The 13,683-nt window shown below is 35.3% G+C and overlaps 1 protein-coding gene across 2 annotated transcripts in view; it reads right to left on the reverse strand.

Moving 5' to 3' along the window:
• The window catches only part of SPAG6 (sperm associated antigen 6), a 54,898-nt gene that overhangs the window by 25,517 nt on the left and 15,698 nt on the right, over positions 1 to 13,683 (reverse strand). Inside the window, exons 3-5 of one of the 2 annotated variants that reach the window (XM_007427833.3) lie at positions 11,000 to 11,166; positions 5,688 to 5,871; positions 671 to 876 (exon numbers count right to left, since the gene is read on the reverse strand). In XM_007427833.3, coding sequence (XP_007427895.1) covers positions 671 to 876; positions 5,688 to 5,871; positions 11,000 to 11,166 — 557 coding nt within the window. The remainder of the gene's footprint in view (positions 1 to 670; positions 877 to 5,687; positions 5,872 to 10,999; positions 11,167 to 13,683) is intronic. The other variant, XM_088150376.1, reaches the window with a different exon arrangement.

Consider the following 13,683-nt stretch of genomic DNA (forward strand, 5'->3'; position numbering starts at 1 on the left):
TTATAAGGATGTTGCTCTTTTAATTAAACATGCATGTGAAAAAGTCACTGGATGTTAACCCCCCCCCCAAAAAACCCTGTTATTAAAGGACAAAGGGAGCTGATATACTTTTAGATACTAACCACTATATTGTGCCTGGTTTTCTATAAGCCAAAGATCCAACTATAGCACGTTATTAAAAATCTACAGGCTTGTACCTTGACCCTCATCTGATTTATTCGAAGGTGCATGCCACTGAAATAAATTGAGTTTCCGAAACAAAAAGTGTTTAGGAATACAGCATTACCATTCTAAAAACACAAAAAAGTGCAAGCATAATGCATAACACTGTATAAATTACACATATTGAACCACTTACAACAAATGAGTTTTCTACAATTCAGAAAAGCTCTCGAAAGTAACTGCTACAGACCTGTGTGCCATTGCTGAGAATCCGAATCATCCCAGTATTAAAGATGAATTGCCTTGTTTCCTTTCCACCAGCTATTACCACCCCATATAAACTGTAACAGTCACATCAAACAGCCAGATCTCCCCTTTGTTTCCACTCGTCCAAGTTAGCAATGCATATTTTGGGATAAAAGTTCCTTGAGGATTAATACACTTTCCCCAATATATGCATCACAGTTCCAGTTCGAATGGGGAAGAGGAAAATTAGTTTGGAAAATACCTTTAGTTTGGCATCAGGGTTGAGGATCATCTGAGCCAAGTGAGCAATGGCCCCAGCATCAACGACCGTCTGCGCTAACTCTGGAGAATGCTTTGAAACATCACTGAGTGCTGAAGCAGCAATCCTCCTCAAAGCAATCTCTGGCTCTTGGATACAGAGGACTAAGAGAGGAATGGCTCCAGCATCCACCACAGCCTGTGACAGTTCTGTTGGTCCAATGAAAGTAATTAAGCGAATATGGGTGACTGACCCTTGTACAAGCCATTTTTCACCCTGACAGATACAGCAGGAGAGAGAGAAAGGGGAGGGTGGACTCTAGTGTCTGGACATCTGCATTTCAAATCAGCTCTCCAAGTTTCGTAAACCATGTGGACCAGTCCTCAGCTGAAAAGAATACAGGTCAATAGATGGACCCCCATTTACATGTACACATTTGAGGTAGATTAGACTGAAATGGCTCACTACCCTGTGTGTGTGTGTGCGTGTGTGCACGTGTGTGCATTTAAAAAGAGTAAGCAGATGTCAGCTGTTTAAGCTCTGACTGTTGTGCACTGATCAATAGGCAAGCAGCTTTTGCACTGCTAACAATAAAGAAAAGCTAAAATGCTAAAACGTGTCCCCTTCTCTCACAAATCTAATTTAGACTGCATATCCTTTACCCTATTCATACAAGAAGCAGAAAACAACAGGCCTAAATTACACTGATTCTTAATTTTATTAAAAGTGACATTATCATGATTCATTCAAAAATCTATCTTGCTAATTCTGAACATCAACATACATTTTAATAGTATCTTTTTTATCACTAAACTACTGGTCTTTCCCTACATTAAATGACTGCAACAGACAGATACATTAAGCCACCATGGCCAGTTGCTGGTATCGTAACATAAAAATCCACAGTTAATTGATACAGCCTCTGTTATAGCAGAAATTCATTACCCTTCCTCCAACATATTTATCATTAAACTTAGGGAAGTAAAAAAATTACTGGATAGCAAATACAAGGAATAGGACAAGGGCTATTTTTGCAGATGATGATGAAAAATGAGCACAAATCCCATTAATTTCAAATGGGTTATAATAGGTTCTTAAATAAGGTTTTGTTAGGTCTTCTCCTTGTTATGCACATAGTCTCTTATCTTTAACATTTAACCTGCCTTGCATTGCCATGGCAACAAATAGCTGTCGTAATTCAAGGGCCCAACTTTGATTTTGCATTTACAGTTCATCAATCAAAGCTTTCTGCAGAACTTTCTTAATGGGGGGGTGGTAAAACCCAAAAACTCTGATTCTCCATTTATCTACTTGCTCATGTACTACTTTATATATATTTATTAATTTTCATACAGGGTGCTAAGAACACTTTTACCTATGATGGCATAGACATCACATTTTAAAATTTGCTTTTAAACTTATATAATTGAAATGCCAGTGCTGATTTTATTGTATTTAGGAATATTCTTAGGAATATTCTTATGGCATAATACATTTTTGTCATGATCCAAACCTCTGTTTCATTTATATCTTCACCCTACTTTATTCCCAACATGGAACACTATAGTAATAGTGTAACATATCTAAGTACTGTGCTATTTGTCATAAAAACTGTGTGTGTATTGTGTGTGTTTGCAAAGTATTTCCCCATGCCAAAATACACCTGATATTGCAGTCAATACATAGTTTATTTACTGTATAAGCCTCATGAAAAGGGAGATATGCCAAATTCCTTTATACTGAAATACCATCCAAATGGACTGAAAGAAATTTCAGCAAAGAGGTAAAACCATTTTAATGAAAGATTCCTCTCTCCCCAAGTTCTTAGCAACTAATCTCACATTTTAAATAGCAAAAGAGAATTTTAAAGTAGTAACTATACTTCTACAAAAAAGGTTGAATAATCAAATTTTAAAAATCTTAAAAAAGATCATAAACTAATTGGTCATAGTATTTGCATAAAGAGCTTCAGAGAGATTAATTACTCTTCTATTAAAAAAATAAATTTATGGGTTACTTTTAAGAGTTCTTTCCATGTTAATAACTTGGCTTTTGAATAGAAATATGATTAATATGATCTCTAACTGTAATGAAGAACCGAAGGTTTAAAAAGCATAGTGAATCTAAAAGCTCCCTTTGACTTTCTCAAATCTATGGAGTATTCTCGTAAATTTATCAAAATAACCAAATATAAATGTTCATTTTTCATTTTAAAAAAGACTATATAGTTTATTTGTACATTGTTTACCACACTGCAAAAAGAGCTTTTTCTCTTCTTTCCCTGCCCCCAACATTCCCAACCTGGATGGCGAACAAAAGATTATTTTTTAAAAAGCCCTTAAAAGAGAGAGAAGAGAATCTAGCAGTGGGAATTAATTCTTGATTGGAGGAAAGGCACAGAAGGCTTCTGGACAAAGGACAACTTTAGATAAAGGGAGCAGATGGAAAACCTGTGCGAGGTGATGTGATAGAAACATATATGTTAAAAATTAGCTTCCACCATTCCCTCTAACAATGAATTGGGGTAGCCAAGTGCCTACGGATTTTGAAATGAAGCAGGGTCACTCAAAATGATGGCTGTGATTTTTACATACTCGAAAAACTCATTTGATAAGGAGAACTATATTTACTGACATAGTAAGGAAACAAACAAAAAAAGCATTAAGACAACAACCAAATAGCTATCAAGAACAGTAAACATTAGGGATATACAAAATGTGGTGTGTGCTGAGAAAAAATAAAATAAAATAAAGTCACTGAAGTTTTAAGGAACAGAGAAGAAGGAAAATTGGCATACCAAAGTGTTAACATTTTATAGTTAGGAATCCTAGAAAGGTGATTACAGTTGAGATATATTTGCCATGAGGGTTTAAATTAATATCCCTGTACAGATATGTTTCATATGGAAGAAAAATAAGAAAGGAGCTTTTTTTTTCATTCTCTAGAATTCCACTTTCTGCTTTGTAATGCTTAGATCAGGGAATGACACCCCTCCCCTCCAAATGAAGTCTTCTAATATTTGAGTGCATGACTGGACAAGACTACATAATAAAAACTATATCTGGTCTCTTAAACTGACTTTGTTTTTTAGTCTCTAGATCCTCTAACAGCAAAATCACAGAGACACAAAATGCTAATTTCCAGAATAAGAGCAAACAGAAAAGATGCACAAATGTAAGAATAAATCTAACACACCTTAAAAGTATTTTACAACTCCCACTCCTCAAAAATCTCAGCTTCACCCATTCATTATCATTTTAATATATCACAGCCCTGCCCATTGAGGTCATTGGCCATTGAAAAAACCTTGCAACCAAAAAGCTGACTACCCTTAATATAAAACAATATTAAAAGCTCCAAAGTGGTAGGAATAAGAAAATTGCACTTTCTTCCTTGCCCAACTTGAATTTGCCCATCTTCAACCTCTGAACCACCTATTGTGACTTTTGTTCCAAGATGGTTTACAGGCTGGGAATAAACTGCAACATTCTGTTAATGTACCCTGCTAGCTGTATTATGTGGCCATCTTGAATGCAGTCTCCATATTGCCTGCTAAATCAAGATCAGGTCAAAGAGTTAGGAATTACTCAGAATCTGGTCTAGAATCCAGGTATATATGGAAACTACTTAACCTCCATTGTGACTTCCTTTGAACTTCAAGAACTGCTTTACACCCCAAGAAGTTTCCAATACTGGTAGCTGCACTGATCAGATTTCAGTTAGCCTTTCTGATTAGTTACCTGTGTCATCTGCATACTAACTGTCCATTGTTAATTGGGAGACTTCAAGCAAGTGTTTAGTGATTTCCTATGCCCCTTCTGATATAATTCAAAATCAAGGACTATTGTGATAAGGAGAGGAATGATTCCCCTGATCTGCTGTGTGGTCAATTTTGTACACTTTGTATTACTGTTTCCATGGTCACAGGTTCTCTGCGTGTCTGAATCTACAATTGCTTCATGATGGGAGAAGAAACATTGCTCTCTAGAAGCATGTTCTGGTAATTTACAAATTCATTATAACAAGTATTTTACTCTGTCTTCCAGTCTTTGCCATTTATAAACTAGAATGATGTAAAAGATAGAAATCTATTCCACACTCTTTTGGTTTTTTTGTAATCCTGAATTTATATCTTCATTTTCCTACATAAATTCCTTTTCTTTTCTTTTTTTAAAAAGAAACTAATTGTTTTATCACTAGTTTATTTAAACATTTTTTATAAATACAAGCTTGTCATTGATAATATAGAAGAGATGAAAGGTATTGTCTAAAATCTAACCCTTTTTACCTAAATTACCTTGTCCTTTCTAGTTTCTAAATATACTTAACAAGAAAATAGACAGATATTAAATTGGCTAATCCAAGACTGCTGGCAATGTTTTACTTAGGAATGTTTGACAACTGTTAGCAGTTATGCTATAGAAAATCCATAGCTTAATAGACAGAATAAAAATACAAGCACTACGAGCATAGGGATGTTAGAAGTCAACCAATTTGAGTATTTTCTTTTAATGTCTACATTACAGCACCAGTACTGGCCAAGAAATTATAATCCTAATTAGCATTTATATTGATGCTAGAATTGCAAAGAGGGGAGGCAGTTCCATTCTCATCCTTATGTCTTTGTTTACAGAAACTAAAATGTATGAACATTACAAACAAGAGGGTCAGAAGATAGGGTGGACTTTGGGAACTTCAACTGTGCCTACACATTTACTTTTTCCCAGTAAGCCAACACTATTTTACACCACTTTTTCAATATCCATGTACATTATCTTGACAGTTCTTACAACAATATTGTAAAGTGGGCAGCATTATTCTCATTTTTAGAGACAGGCTAAATTTGAACCAAGAATGTCCTCATTCACAGCCATTATGTTCCACTTGCTTCAATTAAATCTGATACATGCTATCCTTGTTTATTTGCTTACACAGGAGGCAAGACCCATGATCTATTCTTTGTGTTGGGTTTTATAATGTAAACACTTGGTACATCCTAAAATATTAAGAAGTCTCTTACCTGAATTGTGTCTTGCTATATAGCCAAGGGCCCAGGATGCAGCTTCCTTCACCCCAGGGTCAAAATCTTCTAAGCAAATTACCAGTGTATCCAGTGCTCCACAGTCCACTATTGCCTGGGCAAGCTGAGGAGAATGCTTCCCAACTGCTCGTAATACAAATGCAGCCGCTTTCTTATAAAAACGCTGCAGAAATACAAAGAAGGTTAGAATAAATTGCAATTATTTGACTAGGGAGTCTAATGACAGAAAAGAAATAAATCAACTAAATGATTTTACACATATTTATTTAACAAACTTATATGCCATCTGTTGCACAATGCAGCTCCTTAGTGTACAAAATTAAAAATAAATTTGATTACAATAAAAAACAATAAGTAAGCCCAAAATATAAAAATCCAATTGCTTTGGTACCACACCTTGGTCTTCCACTACCAAACTGAATAAAAATGTTTTTATAATGTGCCTCTGCTGATGGCAGCAAAGTCAGCAGAGGGTTTACATTGAAGGGGAGGGCATTCCAGTGAATGGATACCACAACAACAACAACAAAAGGCCTTCTACCGGGTTGATGTCAAAGAAAGATCTATAGAACAGGATGCAATCAGGAAGGCTTTTGATACTGATCAGAGCAGTGGTCTTAATGGTCAGGCAGATGTGCATGGAAAAATGTCACTCTCTCAGGAATCTGATTCCAAGTTGTTTAAAGCTTTATAAAATAATAACAAAGCCTTAAACCTGGTCTTTGATAATGAAGCTCAAGCTCAGATACTTTGGTCACCTAATGCGAAAAGAGGACTCTTTGGAAAAGACCCTGATGCTGGGAAAGATTGAAGGCAAAAGGAAAAGAGGACAGCAGAGGATGAGATGGTTAGATAGCATCACTGAAGCAATGAGCATGAAACTGAGCAAACTCAGGGAAGCAGTGAAGGACAGGAAGGCCTGGCGCAATATGGTTCATGGGGTCACGAAGAGTCGGACACGACTTAACGACTGAACAACAACAAAACCTGGTCTGGCAGCAAATTGCCAATACAATTCTTTCAAAACTGATATTATGCACAAGTGTACCATAGAATTTTGCCACTGCACTTCGCATAAAGTGTACCTTGTGGTACAAAAGGACAGGCTCACATTAAATAATATAATCCAACAATACAATATTCAAGGCAGGTTACTAATGCACAGATCAGTGGCTAAGCTATCTTTGTCTGGCATGCACACACTAAAATATTGAGAGAGAGGTCTTTTCTCTCCTTTACATTAGGTATCAAATTTAATTTATAGGATTTATTACACACTGTTCATTACAGTGTGTTCCTAAGATCAGCACGTATACTTTGAATAATATAGGAGGAAGTCATCAAGCCTAGGAGTGAAATCTTACTCCTGCAGCATTTATATCTGAAGAGTTCAGAGAATGGCAACAACATCAGGGTACAGGAGACTGTCCTCCAAGGAAAGACTGCAGGAATTGGCCTTGTGAAAAAAATGAAGTTGTATCAGCCAAAAGACCAATCTCTGTTCTCTATCATCCATGAATACATGATTTCGAATAATGCACCTTGGTCAGAGGAAACAAAGAGTCCCATTAAATGTTAGGAAAAACTTCCTAACAGTAAGAAGATTTCAAAGGTAGAATCAATCACTGAGAGAGGGCTCTCCTTCACTGGATCAGTCCAAACAGAGGCTAGAAAGTAATTTAGTGCTTGCTTTAATTTGGATTTCTGCATAGAGCAAAGGCTGGTTCAATGGTCTTAATGAATCTTTTCAACTCGTGTGTTTAAAAGTGATGGATGGACATCATCTAGCTTCCCATAACAGCCAAGTAAAACTTTTCCCATTCTTCACTCTTGGCTTCTATGTGCTGATGGATTGAGCACTGCAATTAATTTATCCGAGAAGAGTCTTCTTTGACCAGCATCACATTTGTCCTCAGTAATTTCTGATGGATGTACAGTATGTGAAGTATAACAAAGATTATCAGAAGTCTGCCTTTCATGTGATGAAGGATTTCTGGCTAGAAGAGTTCTGCAAGGAAGAGTAGGAAACATTCCAAAGCAAGAATAGAAAAATTCCTAGCTGACTACAAGAAAAAGTTAGCTGTTTTTCTGCCAACAGAGTAGTTGCAAAGTAGTGAGTGAAAGGGTATCCAAACTTCTACACCTGCCATACTGTATGCACTTTTTTCTTATACTGAAGCTGCATATAAATAGTTAATATGCATTCAAATTTGCAGAAAAGTGTTGTGTTTAACTTTGTACCACATGGAGAGTTTTTTGTGTTTTTTTTAGATTTTATCCTGCCTTCATTATTTTTATATATAACTCAAGGCAGCAAACATACTTAATATTCCTTCCTCCTCCTGTTTTCCCACAACAACAACCCTGTGAGGTGAGTTGGGCTGAGAGAGAGGGACTGGCCCAAGGTCATCCAGCAAGCTTTCATGCCTAAGGCAGAACTAGAACTCACAGTCTCCTGCTTTCTAGCCTGGTGCCTTAACCACTAGACCAAACTGGTCTAGTGGTTAAGCTTCTGTTCATTTAGACTTCCACTGAAACATATAATTTGACCAGGGCTGCATAAGTTTTGCATACAACTGTATATGTGTGGGGAAAAGATAGGCCAGTGGATAGATGAGTGAACCAAAATATGTTCTTAGCTGTCTTTGCATTAGACTGGAAATGCAAATGTTAGATATAAAAACATTCTATCACTAAGATGCATGCATACCAAAAAGATAAGAATAATTACGAATTCACTTGAGCTGCCTTTCCTGATTTAGTTGCTCCCAAATGTACTGGACCTCAAGTCCTTTAATTTCCAGTCAGCAAAGCCAAAATTATGCTGGCTGAGGATTATGAAGGTGAAATTCAATACAACTGAGGGGTACAGGTCTTGGAAAAGTTGTATTTGAGTGACTGTGAAGATGGAACCAGTAAATGGCATTTTTTTCAGGTTTCAGTAAAGCATGCATTTTTTATTTATATACACACACACTCATATACATATACAACTATATACATATATAACTATTCCTTAGTAGAACAAAAGAATCCCAGAAGATCATGCAAAGTTCATGGCATAAATTTGATCTAAACAAACATCTAATTTTCAAAAAATAATGGGAAAAAACTTCGAAGAGTGGTTTATGAGCTGGGGCTTAAAAACAAAAACACAACCATTATTTGCTAAGCATCAAAAATACCATAAATATTGACTGTATATACTGATCTCCGCTCAAAGAAAAACAGTTAAAGAGCAATAATTGCATGTGCTTATATGTGCGAGCAAAGCATGCATATTACTGCTTTCAGATAATTATGTTTTAAGCAGCAAGTCATATTTTGAAGGATTTTTTAAAATATCAATGGGTGAAATCTTCTGGAATATTAGCCTATGTAATATCCATTCATTTCACTGGTGCATGAGGAGCTAAATTCCCAATAGATCATAACTGTTATTATTCAAAATCATTTAATTCTGAAATAAAATACAACAGTATTAACAAACCTAATGGCTTATACTGTTGAATCAACAAGCTTCAGAGCCAATGGTGTGGATGCAAACCAGTCTTGATTCTTCCATAATTGCCACTCCTTTGCCAGATTTTATGATCTTTCTTATACAAACACTGTTTCCACCAGAACAGGAACAGCTGGCCTAACATGAATTCTTAAATTTATGTTTTCAGTCTTAGTTATTATCCTTCTACAGAATCACTAATCTAAATAGCAAGCTGAAGACAGCAATTCACCATTGGTCAGCATTGTTGAATAACCCAGGGCAAGGATGAGGATTCTTAAACAAAGGAAAATACAGAGATGGAGAACTCAAAATCAGATACATAAAGAAATTATTACAAAAACAGGACTAAAATGTACTAAAAATATTAGCAGGAACAGGAAACGTAGCATTCAAATGAGGGATAATTCTTTGGATTCTTAGTTCCAAAGGAAGTTATTACTCCATTGGGGAGAATGCTTCTCTACACAAAGCACTTACAATGATCAGGTTTCGAACTGCCCCCGTGGTCTCACCATGGAACTTTTTAGCAGTTCTGCTATGTTGAACCAAGAATTTTGCAGGGTTAACCCTGAAGCTGGAAGGCAGGCAGCTTCCCATTGTTAGGTACTCTTACTTCATTCCATCTGCTTAGTTCTTCCTGCTGAAGTCAAGGTACCACTATTTCACTTTATTTTTTAAATGACCATTTTTTTTCCTCACCATAAAAATAAGACCAACAAACTAACAACAAAGACCAAAAAGTGGGGCATTAGCTGGATGCCAATTTTTGCATTTCTCCACTGGTCAGCTGGAAGAAACATTGGCTGGCTGGCTAGCTGGCTGAAGGGGAATACTGAGAGTATTGCAAAGGTGGAACAAAAATGTTTCTGAAGATTTAAGGAATGAAACTGATTGTTTGGTGGAAGCAATCTTAGTAAAAAAAAAGCAACACCACAATTTTTGACCCCAACATCTGGCATGATGGACTCCAAAGAAGTATCCCCATGTAATAAAAAGAGGAAGAAATTTCCATTTAAAGCAGAAGAGAGATAGAATAAACAGTTTTCCACCTCTGTTGCATGCCAAGCAAGAGAAGATGGTTGATACAGGAAGAGAGTAGATGAAAGGATAATGAATCACAGAGATAGAAGAATCCATGGCTGTTTCACATCCTTCTTTAGGGTGAAGCCCATGATGGAACAATTGTTCACAACCAGACCTTAATTTCTTCTTCCTGCCAACTCACTCTTTTATGAAGAAGTGACCAGAGGACTTCCCAAATATGGTAATACAGCCCAAGACTAGCCCTAGCTAGTCAATCCAATGTCACATCCTATGAATGCCATTCAGTGTTTCATGGTATAGAGGAGCAGAGACTATTAATCAATTAGATTATATAATAAGAATGTATTACATGTATATAACACACACAAATTATATTTGCTATTTCAGTGCCTTATATAGACTCTCATGCCTTATAGACTCTTATAATTTAGAAGGACTTATAGTATTATTTATGTTACAATACAAGCTTTATGCATGGTTTACAACTCATTGTAGCCAATTAGTTGTATAATATTTCTAATAATTTCAATTATACAGCAAACTTTCACACCATTAATAATTAAGTGGTCTTCTAAAAATGATTTAATTAAATCACAATAATAAATACTTTCTATCAAGAAATATTCTATCTATGGTGCAGCAATGACAACACGTACATCTAAAGAATGATTAAAAAGCTTATTAAGACAGAATATTTAACTCTGACAGAGAAAAAGCACTTAAGACTGTGATTATGCCTTACATTTTGTTCAGCCAGTGAATACACAAGCTGGGGAAGAATATCACCTTTAACTACAGCTTCTGCCAGGTCATCGTTATAATTGGCAAGTCTCCCAAGGGCCAAAGCAGCTGTCTGTTGAATATTTGGCACTACATCCAATAGGAGTGGCCGCAACAGAGCCATTACACCTAAGTAATAAGAGAAAGCCCACATAGTAATTAGAGGAAGAAGAAAAATGTTGTTTCTGAAAGACAAAATATAACAATCTTAAAATTAAGGAAATACAAAAGTATATCTAAGTTGTATATTACCCATGAGAGACACTTTATAGCTACTGGATTTTACATTTCCAAGGTAGTACTGGGATACAAAAATATCCCAATGTCTGTATGCTGCCAAATCTAAATATAAAAACAGCAATCAAATAAAAAGAACAAAATGGTCCAGGAAGGCACAGCAGATTTGAATTCAAAGCTTTAGAAAAATAGAAATCTCCACATGCTTTTTAAAGCTGCCCTGTTCCAAATCCCAGAAGTCACTTTTTGTGAGATGGGAGGTATCTAAATTTGAAATATAAATAAATAAATAAATAAATATTTCCCTGGAACAGGGACTCTCAGTTCTGGATAAGCATGGGTTTCTAGCCCTCATGGTTCTAAAAGGCCTTTGTGGCATCAGTGCCATTTTTCAGACGCTGAAGAAAGGAGTGAGACACAACTTCCTGGAGTTACGGGTTCATTGCACTGTAAAATTCTTTTCCCCACTTCAGGGTTATTAAAGATGTGGGAAGGAAGACAGTAATAACAATGGCAGACACAATTTTTATACTTTTAGAAACATCAGTTACACACATCTGCAATGGAATTATGTTAATCTGGCTATTTGATCTTACAATAAAACTGCTGGCATAGCAGAACCTTTGGCTTTTTTTTTTTTAAACTCCTGTGGCATCTTCAAATTATCCTGTAAACAAAACTCCACATTTTTATGTCCATTCATACCAGGAGCATAGGACTGGAAGGAATTGCTGCTTCTGTAGAGTTTTACTCCAATATAAATAGTCAATCCTACTCCAATATAGCTTTCCTCAATGGTTTTCACTCTAAATAGGTTTGCCACTGTAAGTTATAAACATCATTTTCTTTTATTTGGGGACAGTGGCTTATTAGTCCCAGAGAGTTTATACCTATTATTGCTGTTTCTTTCTATTAAGCCTGGTTTAAACACTCTATGAAATAGGGGGGAAACATATAAAAATATATGTGCAACTTTATTTCATCTGCATATTATTTCATCTGTGTTCTATGGTTTTTATATTTTTAAAGCTGCACTGGGGTGGCATTTAATTTCGTTGTACAAGTAGTACAATGACAATAAAGATTTCTATTCTATTCTATTCTATTCTATTCTATTCTATTCTATTCTATTCTATTCTATTCTATTCTATTCTATTCTATTCTATTCTATTCTATTCTATTAAGATCATAAGTTCCTAGTTCCCCTGCACAAACCTGGAGTACCTTGGCATATAATTTATTTTCTTTTTAGCATGGAATACACACAACCCTGAACAAACTATTAAAAATAAACATAGCCTATGCCAAGTTCTTCAAAGCCGATAAAACTTTTAGCCATTTTTTTTAGCCGATAAAAATACTTTTTCAATTCAAACATACAGGATATTCTGCTTGCAGTCGTTTAGTGGCCAGTGATTCATTTCTAAAAAGAGATGAGCCAAATCTAATTGCTTCCTATAAAACACATTCTGGGTGACAATAACTAACTAGTCATCCTCCTTTAACTTTTAACATGGTTGGGGTTACTTGTGAAAAAGGAGGACAATTAGAGTATGTATAACCTGCTACGTGCAGAGTCTCACTTTAATTGGATTTGTGGCTAAAGCATCCAGCACACCACTGTCAGAAGCAGAATGTTTATTTCGTAGGTTCTTTATTTAATTTATTATATATTCTTTCCTCACATCCAGCTTCTCCTACATTGTCTTTTGAGATAACTTAATTTTAAGTACACTCCTTGGTTTTCAGCTTTAAAAAGTTATCTATCCATGTCATAGAACCAAAAAGCCAGCAAGCAACAAACAAAATTATACAGGTCAAACATTTCCCATGGAATGCATAATTAATAAAATAAGAAAACAATGGCAAAATACAAGCATAAAATTCAGTAAAAACCAAGAAATGGTTAAACCTTAGAATCAGTTCACTTTAGTATTTTGAAAACAAAAGTAATTCAAATCTGCAAAAAGAGAAAAGGTTTTTTTAAAAAGTAACTTATGATTTAATGAATATTTTAAAAACATTATCACAACTACCTTTATTATTCCAAAAACATTTATGATAGACATCCATCATGTGTAATTACATTAATTGGTTTAATGAGATATTAATCACTAAAAAGTACTTAATTAATTGGGCAGACTTAGGAAGCATAAAAAGAGAATAGCACTCACTACATATCACTGTGATATAAATAGCATTCTAAAAACAGAAGTTCTTTAAAAGCAAAGGAGATTTAATCATATAGAAATATATGCAAATATGTTGACGCAAAATGCAAAAGAAATTTCCCTTGGATTTCAGTCTTACATATATATCTGAGCTATCAGGAAATGGCTTTTGTAATTATTACCTTTTGGGTAGCAACTACAAGGAAATCTTTTGTTTATGTTTAATGAATTGAACCGA

Source organism: Python bivittatus, unplaced genomic scaffold (genome assembly GCF_059951505.1).
Source record: "Python bivittatus isolate LINGU-HERP-01145 unplaced genomic scaffold, Pbiv_v1 ctg000610_np1212, whole genome shotgun sequence".
Taxonomy (NCBI): domain Eukaryota; kingdom Metazoa; phylum Chordata; class Lepidosauria; order Squamata; family Pythonidae; genus Python; species Python bivittatus.